This window comes from Colius striatus, chromosome 10 (genome assembly GCF_028858725.1).
Source record: "Colius striatus isolate bColStr4 chromosome 10, bColStr4.1.hap1, whole genome shotgun sequence".
Taxonomy (NCBI): domain Eukaryota; kingdom Metazoa; phylum Chordata; class Aves; order Coliiformes; family Coliidae; genus Colius; species Colius striatus.
In genome coordinates this window covers 29,990,057-30,010,505 of record NC_084768.1, presented here as the reverse complement: position 1 = coordinate 30,010,505, position 20,449 = coordinate 29,990,057, and the positions used below count along the sequence as shown (strand labels likewise).

At 54.9% G+C, this 20,449-nt stretch overlaps 4 protein-coding genes across 6 annotated transcripts in view; 2 read left to right on the top strand and 2 right to left on the bottom strand.

Moving 5' to 3' along the window:
- Nucleotides 1-46: 46 nt before the first annotated feature.
- Nucleotides 47-1,745, top strand: HPDL (4-hydroxyphenylpyruvate dioxygenase like). The gene has a single exon (XM_062003830.1). The coding sequence runs from the start codon at nt 62-64 to the stop codon at nt 1,238-1,240; it is 1,179 nt and encodes a 392-aa protein (XP_061859814.1). The 5' UTR covers nt 47-61; the 3' UTR covers nt 1,241-1,745.
- A 519-nt stretch (nt 1,746-2,264) lies between these two features.
- On the bottom strand, nt 2,265-7,453 carry MUTYH (mutY DNA glycosylase). The gene is made up of 15 exons (XM_062004366.1): nt 7,387-7,453; nt 7,110-7,243; nt 6,363-6,402; nt 5,944-6,017; nt 5,774-5,815; nt 5,624-5,695; nt 5,314-5,427; nt 4,947-5,044; nt 4,541-4,685; nt 4,207-4,282; nt 3,950-4,132; nt 3,695-3,840; nt 3,341-3,493; nt 3,167-3,217; nt 2,265-2,926 (listed from the first exon to the last, which is right to left on the bottom strand). Exons 1-15 carry the CDS (start codon nt 7,451-7,453, stop codon nt 2,822-2,824), a joined length of 1,500 nt encoding a protein of 499 aa, XP_061860350.1. The 3' UTR covers nt 2,265-2,821.
- A 475-nt stretch (nt 7,454-7,928) lies between these two features.
- Nucleotides 7,929-12,076, top strand: TOE1 (target of EGR1, exonuclease). 2 transcript variants are annotated; one of them, XM_062003631.1, is made up of 7 exons: nt 7,929-8,062; nt 8,135-8,175; nt 8,332-8,428; nt 8,542-8,700; nt 9,030-9,289; nt 10,039-10,210; nt 11,154-12,076. In XM_062003631.1, exons 1-7 carry the CDS (start codon nt 7,952-7,954, stop codon nt 11,931-11,933), a joined length of 1,620 nt encoding a protein of 539 aa, XP_061859615.1. In that variant the 5' UTR covers nt 7,929-7,951; the 3' UTR covers nt 11,934-12,076. The 2 variants fall into 2 exon arrangements, with proteins under 2 accessions (XP_061859615.1, XP_061859613.1); XM_062003629.1 differs by having other exon boundaries at nt 7,929-8,175.
- A 1,258-nt stretch (nt 12,077-13,334) lies between these two features.
- TESK2 (testis associated actin remodelling kinase 2) overlaps nt 13,335-20,449 on the bottom strand; it is an 80,566-nt gene continuing 73,451 nt past the window's right edge. For both annotated transcript variants that reach the window (XM_062004012.1, XM_062004013.1), the window contains 2 exons: nt 20,256-20,391; nt 13,335-18,220 (listed from right to left, as the gene is read on the bottom strand). In XM_062004012.1, coding sequence (XP_061859996.1) covers nt 17,211-18,220; nt 20,256-20,391 — 1,146 coding nt within the window. In that variant the 3' untranslated portion in view covers nt 13,335-17,210. The remainder of the gene's footprint in view (nt 18,221-20,255; nt 20,392-20,449) is intronic.

Below are 20,449 nucleotides of genomic sequence, written 5' to 3'. Positions count from 1 at the left end.
CTCTGTGCGAGGTGGGCGAATGGCTCTGACCCCCTGCGTCCTCCCCGCAGCCCGCCCGGCCATGGCAGCCTCGCTGAGCCGCCCCTGCTTCATCTCCCTGCACGTGCCGCACGGGCAGGGCTGGGCGCAGGACCTGGCGCGCAGCTTCGGGCTGCGGGCGGTGGCGGTGCGGGAGACGCGGCGCGTGCGGCAGCTGCTGCTGCAGCGGGGAGCCGCCGTCTTCCTGGCCAACGAGCGCCTGGCGCCGCGGCCCGCCCGCGCTGCCACACACGACTTCCTCTACGACGTGGACCCCCAGCCCGCCGTGGGCACAGCCTCCAACGTCTGCTTCGAGGTGGACGACGTGCCGGGGCTCTGCGAGCGGCTGCAGAGACAGGGATGCTCCCTGCTGGTGCCTCCCACTGAGGTGAGAGATGACAACGGCTCCGTCACCTACGGTGTGGCCGGCTCCATCGTGGGTAACATCAGCCATACCCTTCTGGATCGATCCCACTACCGAGGACCCTTCCTGCCCGGCTTCCAGCCCATCCACGGAGCTCCCTCAGCCAAGGGGGACGGGATCGAGATCAGCCACTTCGACCACATCACGTATGTGTGCCCACGGGGCAGCGCGCGGGCGGCCCTGGACTGGTACCAGCGCTGCTTCGGCTTCCAGCGCTTCCTGCTGAGCCCGCAGGACAGCCCGGCCGAGGGGTACGTGCTGGGGGGGCGGGGAGTGGGCATGCTGCTCCTGGCACTGCAGAGCGCCCAGGCGCGCGGCTGCAAGCTCGTCCTCGCCGAGTCTCTCTCGGAGAACGGCACCAACCAGGTCGACACCTTCCTCGAGCAGCACGGCGGGGGCGGCATCCAGCACGTGGGGCTCGGCACCACTGACATCGTCGGCACGACGCGAGCCCTGCGGCAGCGGGGAGCGCGCTTCCTCACACCCCCCAGCACCTACTACAGCCAGGGGGGCAAAGCGGAGGAGATCCGGGGGGCCGGGCAGGACCCCCACACGCTGGCAGAGCTCGGCGTCCTGCTGGACACCACGGTGCCCGGGCACAGGGGTCAGCTGGGCGCTGGTGATGCCACAGCAAGCCCTTCCCCGGAGTATTTGATGCAGATCTTCACCCGGCCCATCTTCTCGGAGGAGACCTTCTTCCTGGAGCTCATCGAGCGGCGGGGAGCGTTGGGCTTCGGGGAGGGCAACATACGGGCGCTGTGGAAAGCTGTGCAGGTCTATATGGAGCAGCAGCGGTAGGGGCAGTGATGCAATGCTCTTCCCTCAGCTCCCCTCCAACCCTGGGGCAACACACCACTGGAGAGATGCCAGCAGGGAGCTGTGGCACAGCCCAGGAGGGCAGGGACCAAGGGAGAGCTACAGGACACTCCAGACAACAGATCTGGGTAGGAGCAAGTTGCTCATGGTTGAGAGTGAGTAGGGCTCTGAGCATCCCCCAGCATAGAGAGCAATTTCTCCTCCTCCCTGTGCTCCCACTGATTGATTTGTCAACCTCACCTGAAGAACTTTTTGCCTTAATTTCATCTTAATTTAATGAGACTTGTGCCTGCAGCGTGGCCAAGAGTGTTGGCACAGCAATAGCCCCAGGTAGGGATGTTCCTCAGGGGAATGAGGGGCTGCCTGAAAGACAGTGGATAACCCCACAGCCACAGACATGGCCATCAAGTCACCCCCCAGGGCAGGGCCATCCCGTGCCTGGGGGTAAGCTGTGGCCTCTTGTGCCTCTCAATTAAAGAATTAACTTGCAAGCAGTGCTTTGGATTTTTTTCTCCTGCCATTTAAGCTGTGCCAAGTGCCAGGCAAGGATGAAAAGGCCCTTTCTGCCCCTCGAGGCAGGCTGGCCCCAGTCCTGCAATCCTTAACTGGAGGCCCTCTGCCCCCCCTCACCCAGCTCCCAGGCCTGGCCCCCTCCCTGTCCCTGCCATCATCCCTCCAGCTTGTGCCTGTGTGAGGGTGCTCCTGTGCAGCACAGCTGGGCAAAGCCCCAGCACAATGAGGAACAGGCTGATGGAAAAGTGAGGAAGAGGGACAAAACCCTCTTAAAATGCCCAGGGGAGGGTTTCTTGGCCCACTGGAGAAACAGCCCATGAGCAGCAGCTGCACAGGCCCCCAGCGCTGATGCCTGCCCACTGAGGTGCTCCGAGTGCCTTAGTTGGGGTCACAAGCTGCCCACTCCCCACAGCTTTGCACAGGGGAACAGAGGCAGAAAGTCACTTTAAACCCCTCCACCCACTTCAGGATATTTATTATTAGAAAACCCGTGGCTCAAGTTCCATAAAAACGAGTTCAGTATAAAAAGGGCTGTTGGAGGCCAGGAAGGGGTAGAGCAGCACCCCAGCAGGAGTGGCTGGGCAGAGAGGCAGCTGAGGCCAGGGCTGCAGGGCTGAGATGGCCACAGCCCTTCAACTGCCAGAGAAACCCTTGCTGCCCTGGGCGTGCAGGGCCAGAGCTGGGGTGGCTGCAGCCCTCCTGCTGCCCTGGGCTTGCAGGGCCAGAGCTGGGGTGGTTGCAGCCCTCCTGCTGCCCTGGGCTTGCAGGGCCAGAGCTGGGGTGGTTGCAGCCCTCCTGCTGCCCTGGGCGTGCAGGGCCAGAGCTGTGGCTGTATGAGGATGAATAAAGCCAGGAGGGCTCCAGGCAAGGGGAAGGGTAAGCCTGGCTCCAGGGCACATCCAGGACCTGAGTGGCCACATAAAAACACATCCCACGCAGGCTCTGCAGGGAGGGGGAGCCTGCTGGGGGCTGCAGCAGTGTGCGCCCTCCCCATGGCACGGGCAGGCCTGGCCACAGCACAGGGCTCTGCTGTCTCAGCCGTGGGAGCTGTCAGGAGGCAGTGGGTGCCCGCAGGAAGGAGTGGAGGGAGAGCTGTGTCCCGGGGCAGCTGCTGCCTGCTCCCTGTGATTTTGGCCCCCGCTTGCGCTTGGAGCCCTGTGGGAAACACACAGTGGGGCTGAGGCAAACCCCACGGGCCTCCAGCCATCTCCTCTGCAGCCCCTGGTACTGGGGACATCCAGGGCCACTGCCAGCCCCAGACATAGCCCTGCCCAGGTTGAGGATGCTCTGTGGCCTGACCCCAAATCCTGGGGGGGCTCCAGCCACAGGACAAGGCTGGCCCACAGCAACAAGGAACAGCTCCTGGGGCCTCATGGACCCTCCAGCCATCCTCACCTTGACAGGGCTGCTCTCCTTCCCACGCTGCTTCTCATGTGCTTTCAGCACCTGAAGGAGGCACAAGAGAGCGCAGAGCTGAAGAGCAGCTGTGTCTTAGAGCTGGGACAGCCCACACAGGCTCCCCCAGGAACCCAGAAGGAAGGAGGAAAAGGCCCAGGTGCCCCCCAGTACCTTCTTCATGGCCGTGGACACAGCTGAGGCATGGAACTCTTCCTCCGTCACCCAGCGGGATGGGGACAAGGCAGGGTCCAGGGTCACATCCTCATCCAGAGACAAGGCGTAGACCACATACGTCTGGTGGATGTGAGAGAAGACGTGGATGACCTGTGAGAGGATGGGAAGACACATGAAGAGGGAAGCTCAGCAGAACAGAATGTACCACTCACCTGCCCCACAAGCGCCCCGAGCCTGCCAGGGCTCTGAGGAGTGACAGCAGGGAAGGGGAACCCTCTTCCCTCCACGCTACACCCCCCATAGCTGAGCACAGGGGGAAAGCATATGGCATACCTCCAGCTCCAGGCTCACCTCTCCAACAAGCTGCAGGCCTCTGGCTGCCACGGGGCTCCCTGTCCAGGCCTGGAGCTGCTCTGCCAGCATCTCCCTCTGCTTCTCCTCCTGCAGACCCTCAGCCAGCGGGAGACTTGGGAACTCCCAGAGACCAGCCAGGAGACCTGGGGAGGGGCACGATGGCAACAGAGAGTCACTACAGCCCCCAAGGGACACTCTTCCCCACACAGCTTGCTCTGTCCCTTGTGCCCCCCTCCCACGCAGCCCCATTACCTGAGCTGGGTCTCTGCACGATGAGGTACTTGGGGCCCCCGCAGCCCCTCCGTTCCAGCACACACGTGGCTGTCCGTGCTGCCCGTGGCTGCTTCTTCGCTGCTTTCCGGGGGAAGTTGGTGACCCCCAGGCTGCTGTCCCACGGCTCCGTGGCTGGGGGGCACAGGGGACAGCCTCCAACACCTGTAAACGCCAATGGAACAGTTACTGCAGGGCCCAGACCCGCAGCAACAAGAGGGATCTCCTGCTGTGCTTACCACAGTCCTCAACATCAGGCACTGAGGTGGGTTTCCCAAACAGCTTCTGAGAGGCAAAGGCCAATTCCTTCTCCACCTGCAAGGAGGGACAGGAATGAGGGCAGATTCGTTCTCAAGGGAAAACTTCTACCCAGGGAGGGTGCGGAGCCTTCTGGAGGTTTCCAAACCCACCTGGACACGTTCCTGTGCCCCCTGATGGAGGGGAACCTGCTTTAGCAGGGGAGGTTGGGCTGGATGAGCTCTAGAGGTCCCTTCCAGCCCCCACTGTTGCATGATTCTGTGCTGCACCAGCCCACCTTGTCCCTCCAAGACCAGATTTTGGGGTGATACTCACCCTCTGCCATGCTCGGCAGTGCTGCTTCACGGGGCACTCCCCACAGAGCGGGGCCTTGGGCACACACACAGTTGCCCCCAGCTCCATCAGGGCTTGGTTAAAATCCCCTGGGCGGCTCCTGTCTACCAGGGCATTGGCCATGTCCCTGGGAGAAGCAGCAGTGAGTGGTGTGAGGCTCTGTGGGCACAGCCCCACGACCTTTGCCTCCCATCTGCCAGGGGGATGCTCCCGGGTAGGCAGAGCCCACGTGGCTCCACCACTCCCAGCAGCACCAGCTTCCCAAGAGCTCCCACACTTCCCATCTCCCTCCCTTTGCAGGCTCAGCTCCCCATGGCTCCTGGCTGATCTGCCACCAAGGCTGAGCACAGGCACGAGCAGGGCAGGAGGAGGCTCTGGTTGCCCTTACCAGAGCCGGTCGGTGACGGTCGGGCTGCCGGCGTCGGCGCCGATGCAGCGCAGGCGGCACAGCACCCGCACCACGTTCCCATCCACCACACCAGTAGCCTGTGTCACAGCACCAGCAGATGCAGTTTGCACACGAGGGGAGGTGGCCTGTGCTCCAGGGCAGGAGCTGGGGTGATCAGGATGGAGGGGGGACACACGGGAGGCCGACCCGCAGGCCAGGCTGGGCGGTGGGTGAGATGCACCACACAGAGCAGGGAACAGCCAGAGCCACACACAGCCCCGGGAGCCCCCAGCTCGTGAGGCCCAGCAGCAGGAGCAGGGCTGGGGGGCAGAGAGGGCAGATGTGCCCAGTGCTGCCCAGCTCTCACCTGCCCATAGGCAATGGAGGCAATGGCTCCCGCTGTGTACCGGCCCACTCCCGGCAGCAGCTTCTGCAGGTCCTCAGCCCTCCTGGGCATGTGGCCAGCCAGCTCGGACACCACCTGGCACAGAAGGGGTTGGGCTCAGGGGAGCAGCCAGGCTACATGCATGTGACCCGTTTTACCCACAGGAAGATGGGATCCCAGGCTCTGAAGCCTCGGCCTGTGACACACATGCTCAGCGAGGCAGGGCTGACACGAGCCAGGACCAACCCACGGGCCACAGAAGGCTTTGGAAATGTCTCCCACACCCCAGCACCTTCTTTGCTGCCTCCTGCAGACGCTTCCCTCTCGAGTAGTAGCCAAGTCCAGCCCACAGCTCATTCACCTCCTGCTCCAAGAGACATATCACAGCATTGGATGAAGAGCCACGAGGGCAGGGAGAGCATCCAGCCCCAGCAACACTCACCTCCAGAGATGCCTGTGCCAGAGCCTGCAGTGTCGGCCACTTCTGCGGTACCGAGGGAAAGGGACAAGTTAGGGAGAAGCAGAGCTGTGCTCTGCAGCTGGGGATGTGCCTCAGGCAGGAGACAAGGTCTCCAAAGGCCTGTGAGCACAGACTCAGTGAGGAGCAATCACCTGCATCCAGCGGTTGTAGTAGTCGATCACTGTAGCCACCTGTGTCTGCTGGAGCATGATCTCTGACACCCACACTGCAGGGAACAGGGCAGGGATCAGAGCAGAGGGAGTAGGGCAGGGGACACCAACACCACCCACACCTCGTGCTGTGGCCACGTTAGCACTGGCTACAAGCACTACACCAGTGTCCAACCTGTGGGACTCCTTCCCACTCTTCACCTTCCTCACAGGAGCTTCCTCAGGCCTCAAGTGGGCTCTCCCACCCCCCAGCGCCTCACAAGGAGGGACAGTGGCTCCTGTGGCCGCTCCAGGCACCTTGGCCCAGGCAGATGAAGCTTTGTTTCCTCCTGAGACCATATTGCACAACCATGCCAGGAGGCACACGCAGCAGGGCCTCCCCCACAGTCCCTGCTCCTCACCTGCGTACCCCCGTCTGTCAGCATCCGGCTCGGTGGCTGCCTGCAAGGGGAAGGAGGTGCAGTGTGAGACACGAGCTGGCACAGGATCCCTCTGCAGAGGGGACCTGCACATCAAATCAAGTTGCACAAAAACCACTTCCCCCCGTGCTCAGAAGCTCTGAGTTCAGGTTAATCAAGTGACAGCCAGAGCACCTCTCCCTCATGAAACATCCCCCAGCCAAAAGCTCATTGCTAGAGGTTCAGAGATGCCTCCGCAGCAGCTGTCCCAGAGCCGAGCCCCTCTGCCTGGGCTGCCGTCTCTGGCAAGTGCCCTGCAGCTCCCAGCAGCGTTCAGACGTGTTCCTGTCAAGCTGCTGCCCTCCTCCAGCGCCTCAGTCACGGCCCAGCCACTCACAGCCAGGCTGAGCCCAGGACGGGCTCTAACGAAAACGCTTGGCAGGCTTATAGCAAAGAGGTGGAAAAGCCTTCCCACGCAGCGCTCGCTGCTGCAGGGCGCCAGGGAGAGAGCACCAAAACGGCTTCAAGCGACGACAAGGCCGATGTTACCCGAGAAAAGCACCCTGGCTTTGCTCTTCCGACCCACTGGCCACCCACCACGAAGCTGCAGCTCCCCGGCCCCGCCAGCGCTCCCGCTTCCACGCGGCCGGGGACGCTCCGCACGGGGCGGACACCGCGGTCACCTCAGCGACGCTCCCTCGCGGCGAGGGGCTGTCTGCCCGCCACCCCTGCCCCGGGGCCTGTCCTTACCAGCGTCCTCCAGGGCAGGTCCCGCTTGCATCCGTCGTACCAAGCCAGAAGGTTCCCGCGCAGGGCCTCGACCTCGGCCGGGTCGCTGAAGAGGTGCGGGGAGGGCGGCGGAGCGGGAGCTGGAGCCGGGGCCGCTGCAGGGGAGCGGCGCGGCGTCAGGGCGGCGGGGCCGGGCCGGGCCGCGGGGCCGCGCGCCGGCTCTCACGAGGGCACCGGCAGCGGCCCGGTGGCCTCGCCCCGCGGCCGCCCCTGTGTGCCCCCCCCCGCCGCCGGGCACCTCCTTGGGGCGCCGCGCCCGTCCCGCCGCGCCGGGTGCCGGCGGCTGCCGCCCGCAGCGGCCTCATGGCGGAGCCGGGCCCGGGGGCGCCGCGAGCCCCGCGCGAGCCGTTCCCGGGAAAGCGCCGCCCCGCCCCGCGCCGCGCGGGGACGAATCGGAGCGCGCGGCCCCGCCCACCGCCCGCGAGCCAGCCAATCGCAGCGGGGCGCGGGAGGAGACGCGGCCGCAGCACGGCCGGCGGAGGGGGCGGGGCCTCGCGGAGCACCGGAGCCAATCAGCGCTCCGGAGTAGGAACATGCGGCTGGCCCCGCCCCTTCTCCCCAGCCGCTGCACCGCGAGGCCCCCCAGGGGCTGCCGCAGCTAAACGCCCGTTCACATAAACTCCACGTTTTGGTTGAAAACGCGTTTTGGAAAAGCAGGAAAACAAGGCGCGCTGTCGGCTGCCCGGAGCCGGGGCCCCGCGCGGGCAGGCAGCACGAGGCGCGGGCGCCGCGCTCGGCGGGCAGGCGGGCGGCAGGCGGGCGGCAGGCGGGCGGCGGGCCGAGGCCCCGGCGGCGGCGCGGCCATGGCGCGGTGGCGGGTGCCGGTGGTGGACGTGCAGAGCGACAACTTCCGCGAGCTGTGGCCGTCCATGGTGCTGGCGCTGCGCTCCGCCACCTTCGTGGCCGTGGACACGGTGAGGCGGCGCGGGCCGGGCGCGGGGCCGGGCGCGGAGGCGGCGCGGGGCCCTGACGGTGTCTCCCCGCAGGAGCTGAGCGGCCTCGGCGCCAGGAAGTCGCTGCTTAACCCGTGAGTGCCGCGGGCGGGCCCGGGGGTGGGGGACGGCGGCTCCTTCCTCCGCGCTTGCCGGCCGCGGCGGCTCCGAGCGCGTCCCGCCGGTGCCGCCTCTGCCCCGGGGCGGCCGGTGCGAGGGACCGGGGCCGTCAGCTCTCTCCCGCCGCCCAGGTGCATCGAAGAGCGGTACAAAGCCGTCTGCAGCGCGGCCAGGACCCGCTCCGTGCTGTCCCTTGGCGTCGCGTGTTTCAGGCAGCTCCCGGAGAAGGTACGTGCAGGGGCCGGGGAGCGGCGGGCTGCGCTCGTTCCCTGCTCCTCCCCGGGGCTGGCCCCGGCCTTTTACGCAGCTCCCGTGCCAGCCACCCCTGCTTCGCTCTGCAGCCCCAGCACACGTACCTGTGCCAGATCTACAACCTGACGCTGCTCTGCATGGAGGATTATATCGTGGAGCCCCAGTCGGTGCAGTTCCTGGTGCAGCACGGCTTTGACTTCAACAAGCAGTACTCCCGGGGGATCCCTTACCACAAAGGCAATGATAAGGTACAGAAGGACTCTTGTGGAGCAGAGCGAGCTGCACTGGCTGAAGGCTGCTGGGGAGGTTGCTGGCTTACCCCCCACCCCAGCCTCTCCCTCACACAGCTGCTGCATGAAGATGGGCTCAGTGCTGGGGGCTTGGTGCAGATTTATCCCTTTCCCCTCCCTCCCCCTTTATATCTAGCCTTGTAGCTGGATTCCAAGTCTCTGGGTCTCTATTTGGTCGAAGCAAGTCCTAGCTGGAGGCAGTACTCTGCTGCTGCAGGCCTCGAGGACCTCCAGGATGAGGGCAGGTCAAGTCCCTAAGGCTCCTTACCCCCTCTCCCTTCCTGCAGGGCAACGAGAACCAGAGCCAGAGCGTTCGCACCTTCTTCCTGGAGCTGATCCGAGCGAGGAAGCCGCTGGTTCTGCACAACGGCCTCATCGACCTGGTGTTCCTGTACCAGTGCTTCTACGCTCACCTCCCCGACAGCCTCGGCACCTTCACCGCCGACGTCTCAGAGATGTTCCCGGCTGGAATATACGACACCAAATACGCCTCAGAGTTTGAGACTCGCTTCGTAGCGTCCTACCTGGAGTACGCCTACAAGAAGTGGTGAGGGGCATGCTGCTGCTGAAGGCTTATGAGGGGAAAGGCAAAGGGAATGTCAAGTGGTGTGGTTGGTTTTCCAGGCAAAAGGGGCTGGGTCTTTGTGTTACCCCAGGGACTGAAGAAAGGTGTTTTTCCGGTGGCTCTGCCCCGTGCTTTTCCCATTTGTAAGGTGGGGGCTGAGGGCATGTAACACACCTCATCTGTTCAGTGGGCAGCTGCCCAAGGGACTTAAAGACTGGTGCCAGCAGGAGACTGTCCACACAGCTCCTTGATGCAGACTGATTTGCTGGCCAGCTCTTGGGACAAACCATTTAATGGAATGGAAAACGTTTCCCCATTGTCTACCTTGCCCAGGTTGGATGTGTCTGGGTGATGGCTGCTGGGTGCTCTGTGGGATACCTCTTTTTGGAGCATTTTTGCTTTGTCTGTCAACATTCTGAAGACAAACACATCTTACTGCTCTTAATGCTTAAAATCAATGTCCCCTTCTCCCATAACTTCACCAGAGCCACTGTTGTCCCTGCCTATGTGTCAGCATAAGGGAATACAACCTTTCAATCATCATGGAAGCTTCTAATTACTAAAGCTGTTCTCCTGGGACTGAGTTTCTTTCCAGTGAGCTGTCAAGGTGGAGCTCAAGAGTAGGAAACCAGTGGAGTTGAGAGTTGGTGGAGAGCAGTATGTTTGCAGCAGCTCCCCACATTGGTAGCTGCAGTGAGTTCACTGCAGTAACTGCATATTTTTTGCTGCAGCAAACGAGATAACTGCAAGCTGAAGGACTCCAGCAGCCAGCACCTCAGCATCGAGTTCTGCAGCTACCCTGCCAACGTGTCCCGCTACATCGACTATCGCCACTGCACTCTGGAGGAGGAAAGCCACAGCCTGGGAGGGGCAAATAAGGTGCCTGTCTGTGAAAAGTTCTCGGTGAGTACCACCAATCTCTGCTTCCTCCCTGGCTCCATGGACAAAGCCACGTGTGGCCAGAGCAGGAAGTGGCAGGAAAGCACCTGGGTACTTCCTCTTGCTTGCCTCACAGTACAAGGACTTTCAGACTTGAGGTGGCTCCGTGATGCAAAAGGCAATAGCGTGCTCTGTTTGGGGACACTTAATTCCAGAGGCTCTGTCATGACAAAGATATGGCCTTAAATAGGGGGATGGTTTGAGTTACAGTACTCAGTGGTGTCCTGGGACAGCTGTAAGTTACAGAATCTCAAGGGCTGGAAGGGACCTCAAAAGATGATCCGGTCCAATGGCCCCGCCAGAGCAGGACCATCTAGAGTAGGTCACACAGGAACTTGTCCAGTTCTAAATCAGTTTGGCTTGTTCTCTGAGCAACAAATGCCACCTCTGCCCTCCCCCACATCTTGATGAGATATAACAACAGTGTTACCTGTGTGCAGCTTCTGGCACTGTTGCAGTGTGATCCACAGCATCTTGAGTCCTGGTGCTGCTACAGCAGTAAACAAAGAGCCCATCTGATCAGATGGTGACTGGTTTCAGATGCTTCAGAGAGAAAAGCTCTGTCGAGTGTTGCAGAACAGCAGAGGTTGAGGAAGTCTCTGGAAGTTTCTTATCCAACCACCATCTCGGTGTTGCTCAGAGTATTGCTTGAAAGACAGATTACAAAACTCCTCCAGGCTGCAGTTCCAGTGCTTGACTGCTCCTTGTGAAAATGTTTTCCTCTATACTGAGTGAGCATTTCCCCTGTTCCCTCATCACCTTTCCCCGTGTTCCTCAAAGGAGGGACTCAGGGCTCCCAACACAGCCTCAGGAGAGGGCAATAATGAGGTCTGCTCCCATGTTATGGTAATTAAGCTGCTTTAACCAGGAGGCTGGTGGCTACAGAGTTCTCTCTCTTTCTCCTTAGGCCTATGGGTGGTGTCCAAAAGGGGTGAAGTGTCCAGAGTCTCATAACATTGACCTCATAATTGATGAGGATGACAAGTTGCGGGAGGAGAAGCGGAAGAAACGGAAGCACCGCTGGAAGCGTCGGAAGAACGCAGAAGCAGCTGCCGAGGTGCTGGGAGAGGAAAGCTCAGGGCAAGGAACAGAGCGAGCTCAGAATGGGGAGGAGGGGCCACCCCAGAAACAGAGCTGCTATGAGCCTGCAGCTGCTGCAGAGCTGTCAGAGGTCACACCCAACAGCCAGGGCAGGCCCCCAGAGGAGAACTCCATGGACGTGGAAGCAGAGGTCACCAGCGCACAACGGGAAGAGGATCTGGGGAGCACGGAAGGAACTGTTGCCCCAGTAGCAGCTGCTCTGAGCCCTTCTGCCAGGGGAAATGCCTCTGACAGTGACCCAGCAGAGGAGAAGTCAGAGGTTACTGTTGAGGGGGGCTCAGTCAATCATCCAGACATCCCTGAGACTGAAACAGCATGTGCTGCAGAGAAAGCAAGCCCTGGTCCCCCTTCCCAGGGGGGCACCCACCGCGCTGGCTTTGATGCATTCATGACTGGCTATATCATGGCTTATGTCTGGATGCTCAAGAAAGAGAAAACCACAGACACGGAGCCTTGGCTGCCAGACTGCCACAATAAACTGTACCTCAGTGGGAAATCCATGCCACTCCACATAGCGAAGAGCTTGTTTTCTAAATCATCCAAAGCTCACAGCCAGAAGATGAAGTTGGCCTGGGGCAGTGGATAGAGCTGAGAGGACTCCTCACTGAACTGGGCTTTTTTTTACCCCTTAAGTTTTTAAGTTCTTTATTCCATCACAAACTGACCAGAAAGGGAGCAAGTTCCTTACCCTTGTTTTTGTTTTAACGTCTGACCCATTAAATTGCTCTCACCTGGAGTTCCTTCTCTTGTTCCTGAGTGGTATGCTGGGCTCTGAGTGCAGGGGTGAGGCTGGAGAAGAGGGAGGAAAGTTGCACTTCTCCAGCTGCACCCAGGGCTGCAAGTTTCAGTTTACTGCGCTGCACACAAAAAAATAAACAACCACCTAAGTGTTGCCTTTCTGGAAAGAGCCCATGTCAGCTACTTCAGCATGGGCTTCACTTCTTGCAGAAGATGGAAAAAGGTAGTTGTTTCATAACACGAGGAGACAGAGGCCAGAGCTTCCCACATCTTAGGGTGTTAGAGCTCCAGTCTCCTGCCAGGTCTTGCCTTTATCTGTAGTGCTGCCACTTAACCTCCTGGTTTAGGGTGGGACAGACCTTTTCAAGAGGAGCATGTGTAAAAGGTCAAAGTCTGCCTACAGAAACACAGCTGACAGTTCCAAGCTGTTGCCCTGTATAGCCCGCTCTATAGGAACTGCTATAAACAGTCACTAGAGGAAGATGAGAAGCTTCTGCCAGGCTCCAGCTGAAGGCAGGCTCACTCTTCATGCACAGCATGCATTTTAATGAAGGTTCAGTCAAGTGCTTTCAGTCACTGCTGGTAGGGTAACTCACTCTCCTAAGTGGTCCCTTTCTTTCTAAAGAGTTATGAAGGGAAAAAAACAAGACACTGACCATGGTTGGTTCAGAACATGCAGCTGGCAGAGCCATCCCACTTCATAGCTGTACTTCACCTTAATCTTGGTTACAGCAAACAGAGACAAGACCTTTGCTCCTGCAGGAGAAGGTAGGAGAAAGCTTCAGGTAATTGTAGTGCAGGCTACGTGTGTGCAGAACCATGCCACAGCAGGTCTGCAAACTTCCAAGTAAGGAGAGATGCAGTGGGACTTGCAGACAGGTGTAGTCCTCAAACTGCACCATTTCCTGTGTTGCTGAAGCCATTTAGGCCCTGAGCTGAGCAATCACAAAGGTAAGCTCCCTGCAGGCTATTCCCAAAAGCCATCTTGTCCTGTAGGTCACAAGCTCCTGCTACTTTTCAGAGCCCTACAGGGCAGAGCAGGAAAAATAAGTCCTCAAACTTCATGGATTTAATGGTGTAACACCAATAAGGTGCAGGAGAGAAATAACACTGAGTAAGGGTGACAGTTGTTAAAAATTCAGCACCAAATAGTAGTGAATACAATCAAGCCAGGTATTCATGTCATCCACAACTTAAATAAGGGTTTTCTTTAACCTAGAGTTGCCCCTTTAATCACAAGACTCAGGCCTTGATTTCATTTTTATTTCGAAAGCAAGTTGGGAAAGTTTTACAAAACCTGACCAAGAAAAAAAAAATTAAGAAAATATTTAACTGGATTCATCTTTGGTTACTTCTTATTGCAGTTCCAATGAAACATCCACCATCTCCATCACCCCAAAAAAAGTCAGAAGGTCAATCAACATAAAAACAAGAGGTGCTTTTTTACACGGTCATAAATATCCACAACATTAGAAAAGTCGTTTTGCAAAGATTTTTGTTTGGTTGGGTTTTTTTTCTTCTCTCTGGCAGTGATAACTTACTATTATACACAGGCCACAAACTTCTTCCTAAGCCTTTAATTACAAGTCGAGCTATTTACAGACTGCAAAATATTAAGACAGTAAAACTCCTTCATAAATACGAAAATAGATCATCTCGCAAAGATCTTTATACTTAACCAAATATCTGGCTGCCCCTCCTCCCCTCCCCCACAACAAAAAGGTTATTTGTTTTGCATAGAAATGTAGTGACATGCAATATAAACAACAGCATTAAGTGCAAACAGGAATTATTCAAGTGTCTTTAGTTGTACTGGCAAAATATACCAATATTCTGTTACACATAATACATCGATGCCTCTCCAGCAAGTGTAAGTCTACCACAGCCCCTTGTCTGCACTGGTTTTGAGGGGCAGCAATTCACATGCATTCTCTTAGTTGCATTTTATTAACCTGCAACCACAACAAAAATAGCTTATAACAGACATTTAAATGAATTCAACGTAGAAAGGTTTGAAGTGGAATAAAAACGGCCTTGATCTCTTCAGGGAACCTAGCAGTGTGTAGAAAGTGTTTTAAAAGAGCAAGAAGTGCTCCCATAAGAAAGTAAAAAAATCAAGATAAAATCCAATCACAATAAAACTTTGTCATATCACTATAAAACAAGGAGTTTGCTGACCACGTGCTGGTTTTCATGTTCATCAGTAGCTGTCTAAATGGCCCCCTGTTGAAAAGCACCCTCAGGTAGGCAGAAAGCCCAGGAGCAGTTACTAGGTGCAGCTTTACACAGCCAAAAGGATGAGATGTATTGAGTGCCAACTGCAGCCAGACCCTTGGAAACCCTGGGGTTTGGCAAGCACTTGGCTATTTTTAAGTGGCCCTTTGTTTCATACACGTGTCTCTTTTCCCATGCAGACCAAGCCCCCGTAAAGCCTGAGACACTATTCCTTGGTATTTCTCTTTCTGACATCTCCACCTCTATACAAAAGGCTAAGAGAAGCTGACAGCTGTGCCCTGTGCAAGTCAGCTGGCTCTGCTTGGTGGACACTTCAGAAGAGAACATCTGAGCTGTGCTGCTTTGTAAGAGAGATATGCAGGGCAGGATTTTAAGAGACAGCGGTGTATGAAAACAGACAAGGTCACTGGGATGGCTGCCACAGAGGTACCCCTAAAGCCCCACTGCCCAGGCTTTGCAACCAGTGTCAAGAGAGGGCAAAAGGCTTCACAACAAGGTGTCAGTGCTGACAGCCAGAGCTAATGTAAGCCATAGAGCAGCCAGAGGCCTGTGTGCTCTGCCAGAGGCTGCAGGCAGCTGGAGGGGGCTGGACAGCTTCCTCGCAGCCTGCCCAGCCACAGGTAAACTATTCCTTATTATTGCTTGTTTGTCTGAAGTCACACACCTAAATGTACCTTGTGACAACAGGAGCTGGTGCTGATGGTTTCCCTCCCAAACAGCTGCAATTGTGTGAAAGATCAAAGAAGGAAAAAAAAAAACCAAAAAGAGGAGAAAAAACAAGCAGGCACCAGGCAGGCAACTAGCTGGCAATCGAGTTCTGCTGGTTCCCTGTCCTCAAGGGAAATCACACACACACAGTGCTAGCAGCCATTCGAGCTGCTCTGCACTCTGCAGACACCAGCCCTGCAGACAGGAGCAGGGCAGACTACTCTAAGGATCAGCACCATCGAGAGGCAGAGAGGCCAAAAGTAATCTCAGTAAGCACAGGCATTTTCTCTTTCAAAGTGCTAATTTTCTCTTTCAGAGTGCCTAACCTGGCAGGGACTGTGCTAAGTAACTCAGCAGCACCGGTGTCTCATTTAATTCTTCAAAGCCACTGCAAAGGATTAACTGCTGCTCAGGTTAACACATACTTCACGAGAGGGAAGTCATAATTAAGCTCACAGAATAGTTACCTACACCTCTGGAAAGATAAGCATCTCAGCCAAGAAAGTACTAAGGCTTTCTCCTTCATCTTTTCTTTGAGATGGGAAAAGTGTAGGAACAGCGTTGCTTCCACTGGAGGCTAGCTCACGTACTCCATCCTTACAGGAGAGCAGGAAGAGAGTGTAACAGGCTGCCTGGATGAAACTGACTCCACCACATCACCATTTGCTCAGCAGGTGTGCAATGCATATCTCAGGAATGACAATAGAGGTTAAAAAAATAAATCCCCATGTTGTTGGGACAAGGATAGTGAAAAAGGGCAAGATGTTACACAAAGGTCCTCACAGAACAAGCTGTCCCACACATCACATCCCAGAGCAGGGATCCCTGGTTCCAGAAAACAGCATTAAAGCCTACACACCACTGCTGTCACATGTACCTGCTGGTGGAGGGAAGGACAGGAAAGAAAGAGATTATCCTAGACAGTGACAGGAGAAGCCAACGAAGACAACAGCTTCTTGCTGTAGAGGAAAAAATAATCACTTGGGACAAGCAAATTTCCTTCAGTTTGACAATTCAAAGGCCTTCCATGAGTACTGCCTATCCTGTCCAACAGTACTTGTGTGGCTGCAACGCTGCTAGCAACTTCCCCTGAGCAGGAGACTCCTGTCCTCTACCACACACAGTCTGGTTTTCAATAAGGAGCCATCACTACTGCAGAGATGGCAATGAGACGGGTCATACCAGAGAGGGAGGTGAAATGTGACCCTTTGAGCTTAGTGGCAATAGTCAGCTGTGATGCAGATGTTGTATTGAACTAAACAGTCTGCAGAAACAGATCATGATGTCTATTCCTCTATTCAAAAGATGAGAGCCCACACCCCCCAAAAGCTCAGCACAACTGCTGTTTCCTCTGGCTGTTTCTCCAGAAGCCCAGAAATGACAATTGCTGAAATGTGACTCTGGTCTTGTGCCCTGGGCAAATCCTCCTCCACATTTGGGTTGAGGTACATGAAGAGCTGTGAGAAAGTGGTATTTACCACATCCTGCACTTGTGTGTTATATACATCATTACCAAACCCCCAGGGAAAAATTAAACACTAGGGGACAGATTCCTCTTGTCAATTGCAAAGTATTTGTCATGTGACTCAGCCTGCAGATTGCATCCAGCCTGAGGGGGGTTGGTTTTGCTGCTTTTGAAAGAAGAGCTTGTTTAATGCTGCAACAGCATTTGCAGCAGCTCTGGGACCAGACAGCACTCCTGGCTACTCACTGTTAACTCTAGAAGATCTCTGTGCCTGTTTCTAAAACAAAGTCTCTGACTCAAATGCACTGCTGCAGAATATTAATGTGGTTTAGAGCAGCTGGTCAGTCAGTGGAAGATAGAACATATAAGGGTCACTCTTTCTACCCAACATGGAGCTTAAGGCCTTGAAATGCTTCATGCTGGAATCCAGGTCATACACGGTGCCTGCTCTGGCTCCTGCCTCTTGGGAGGACTGTGGGGCCACTCTGGCTGGATTAGCTCCCCCTCCTAATGCAAATCAGGGAAAGGAATAAGCACAGTGTGAAATCAAGTTAAAATAATCAGTCTCTCCAGACACTGGCTGCAGCTGTTTGACAGCCATTTTCTACTATCTGCCGAGTCTCTTTCAAACGCGAAGCCCAGCACTATGGAAAAACAGGGTTTAAGTGACTAGGAACAACTGTTGCCTCAATGACATGTTCGGTTTGAGCCCTCTCTTCATAGAGAGGCAGAGTGCACGCTGCCACTTGCTGAGCTATTGGAGGAGGTCTGGGACAAGGGAGCAGGACTGTCCCCATCCTGCTCCTGGATGGGCCTTGCCTCTCTCTTCAGCTCAGTGGAAGGACTAATGCGGAACAGAGGCTTTGTGGACTCTAGTGGAGTATTTTTCAGTAGGTCATCTTCCACCTCCATCTCTTCAGAAAGGAGACAACCTGCAAACACCTGTGAGGAGCCACGTCCCTCAGAGTTCACTGAATTCTCAACTAGGAGCTTTTTGTAAGAGAGCAGCTCAGACTGGGCCAGCACTAACGGTGGATGACACGTTGGATAGCGACACGTGTTCTCAACAGGGCAAAACCCATTTTCCTCCTGTGTCACTGGCCCATCCGAACAATCCATATCCTCCTCTTGTCCTGGCACAGGAAGAAATCCTGGCCTGTGAGGCTTGGCTTGAAAGGGAGGAATCTCTGCCACGCCATATTTACTGCTACTCAGGAGTTTCTGCCGAACCTCTGCACCTAGCTGGGTCGGGTCACACCTGCTGATAGTTGAGGACAGTCCCCCGAACAGGCCATATTCCTTGTGTGGCAGTTCAGGAGAGAGCGGGAGGGATCTGCATCTCCTCCCTGGGAGGAGGGACAGTTCTTGCCAGTCTGTGCCATAGGCCTGCCGGAACTGGGGCTGGCTGGCTTTCAGGCCTCCACCTGCCTCTGGAGAGTGCAAGTCAAACACGAGGGAAATCACAGACTTGCTTGGCATGTCAAAGAATTTGATCTTCCCTCCCTTGAGGTCCTCCCGGGCACTGAAGGGATTCACTTTCCGGCCTAAGCCTTTGCTTGGTGTGTAGTAGGGGTCCTGCACGTTGATCTTCCTGGAAGGCTTGCGGGAGAAGATATCCGACTGGCTGCGCGACAGCCAGATATTCCGACGCTGCCGGGGTGACTTGGGTGGGATCTTATCGTCCAGGGAACTCAAACGTTTTACTCCTGGTCCTTTTTCAATTGACCCTGAGTAGAAGAAGAGACATATTCTTAGCTTATAGGAGCTATACACCTGCATGTCTGCTCACTCACAGAGCCTTCACGCAGCTTTTTCCTTACAGCCATCATTTTGGATGTTCCGAAGTCTCTTCCATAAGCACATGTCTGGTCTTTCCTTAGAAGTTCCTGCACAAACACAAAAGTACACCATTCTCTTCTCCTCAGTGTACTATTAGTTTCAAACATGGAGATTTGGCAGCCACAGGACCTTTTGTATGTAAGACAGTCAAAAACTACATTTGAAATACTCTAATCAGCCTGAGGAGTGAGTAAAAGTCATCTGGAAGACTTGGGGAAATGCAAATTCAGTTAATGCCATCTTACTCCCCAGATACTTGAAACTAGACTCCTCCTTTACTATTTTTGTGATCAAATTTGCCACCCATATCATGGAGGATGCCAATTTGTCAAGACTATTATCTTCAGAAAAGAGACAAAGTAAAGGAAACCATACAAAAATGTTCATATTTGGTAGGAAAGAGAAAACCTTTCCCTCTTCTAGCCAAACCCTGTGTTTTAGGGCCCTTTCAAACCTCCTTGCTGCCAGTACACTGACACAGCAGGGGTGTCACAGGGTGGTCTTGGAGAGGAACAATTGGCATATTCTGGATTTATCATCCTGGCTTCCAACAGAGGTTGACCAAGATCTGTTGATGATATTGAACATAAAAGACAATAAGTACAACACAGTTGCCAAAGGAATGGGGATTTTTTTCAACCTGATGGGAAAAGTCATAAAATAAATGCCCCTTTTGATTTAAACCATAAAGAGTTTAAATCAGTCCACCTCAGTCTTCATTCAGTACGTGATCCAGTACACAAACTAGAGATACGTGAGAGCTTGACCATAATGAACAGGAGTGTAAAAGTTCTACATATGTGTGTGTATTTATTTGCACACATGTGCACACACACATATATATCACTATAACAGATGGGAAAATTGGAGTTAGTCAGGGAAAGATGCTAACTTCTAGAGTGTTTGCAACATGTGGCTCTCAAGGTGCCTCTGAAAGGCTAGGGCAGAGCAATAATGAATGGATACAAACAAGGGATATCTCCTTTTGATTGCCATTTCCAAAATAAGCACATACAGATTTCCACTTTTCCCTTGAAATACTACCACATTTAGACTGTAGTCACTCCTTGACTATTCAAGTCAAAGATCAGCATGCAACACTTCAAGAAGGTGCAAATCTGGCACATGTGCCAAGGGGGAATGCCAGGAAAATGAAAAGACAAATACAAACCAAAAATATTCCCAAACAAAAAATGTTCCTTTTTAACTTGTTCCTCTTTTAGATGTTTTCCAGGTGTGGGAGAACTACCACATGCATGCATTCCTCAAAGTCTGAAATAGAGAGCTTGCTTCAATCTATATCCATGTTACAGATAGATGTGTCTATGTATTGTGTACGTTTCCAGTGCCAGAAGTCTACTAACATCAAAGCAGAACGCCAGAACGTGCTCCCGCCTGCAAGAACCTCTTGTAGTTTGCTCCCTGCACCAGGTGGCACTAGAGAGCTTTAGAGAAAGCCCTCCCAGGTCAGCATTCCAAAGATCTGGGATTCACCTTTTCCCCAGTCTTTCAGAGTATTTCTAGGCACTTGCATCTTCTCTGCTCTTCCTCCTGAAGGGATTTCCAAGTGTTACATGTAACATACACCACAGGGACCAAGTGTGGCAGAGACAAAGCAGAGGTTGACAGATTTTCATAACACCATTAGCAACATTCCCAAACAAACTGTAAATTTCCCCTCAAAACCTTGTGGGCAGAATCTTTTGAGGCACTTTAAGAAACAGATAGCTTTTTTTCCCAAAGCACACTTTCCAGTGCAAAGTATATAGTGCTGTTCAAAACGAAATGTCAGGCTTTCAGTAAAATCATTCATAAGCTGTAAACAGGTATCAGATAGAGCTGACATCTCAGTCTTCAAAGCAGGAAGTATTCTATCCTCTTGCTATTAGCCTGCAGCAATGTTTGTGCAATACAGACACTTACCTTTGGGTTTTCTTTCACTGTTGTCAAGGTTCAAAAACTTCCTCTCTCTCTCCGAGTCATCGCTTCTCAGGCGGTTTAAAATCTCCTCCAGTGTTTTGACAATATCAGCAAACGAAGGACGCAACTTTGGGTCCATCTGTGAATGCACACAAATCAAGTGAGTTCACGTGGGATTGTCCATGCTATTCTACTTA

What these genes read in the sequence shown, in the direction of transcription:
- MUTYH (XM_062004366.1), bottom strand. Translation starts at nt 7,453, where the DNA reads ATGAGGCCGCTGCGGGCGGCAGCCGCCGGCACCCGGCGCGGCGGGACG. An exon ending in CGTGCAGAGACCCAGCTCAG is followed by an intron (nt 3,841 to 3,949) that starts GTAATGGGGCTG and finishes GCCCCTCCCCAG; the next exon opens with GTCTCCTGGCTGGTCTCTGG. An exon ending in GCCTGCAGCTTGTTGGAGAG is followed by an intron (nt 3,494 to 3,694) that starts GTGAGCCTGGAG and finishes ATCCTCTCACAG; the next exon opens with GTCATCCACGTCTTCTCTCA.
- TOE1 (XM_062003629.1), top strand. Translation starts at nt 7,952, where the DNA reads ATGGCGCGGTGGCGGGTGCCGGTGGTGGACGTGCAGAGCGACAACTTC. An exon ending in TCAGGCAGCTCCCGGAGAAG is followed by an intron (nt 8,429 to 8,541) that starts GTACGTGCAGGG and finishes TTCGCTCTGCAG; the next exon opens with CCCCAGCACACGTACCTGTG. An exon ending in CTGTCTGTGAAAAGTTCTCG is followed by an intron (nt 10,211 to 11,153) that starts GTGAGTACCACC and finishes CTTTCTCCTTAG; the next exon opens with GCCTATGGGTGGTGTCCAAA.
- HPDL (XM_062003830.1), top strand. Translation starts at nt 62, where the DNA reads ATGGCAGCCTCGCTGAGCCGCCCCTGCTTCATCTCCCTGCACGTGCCG.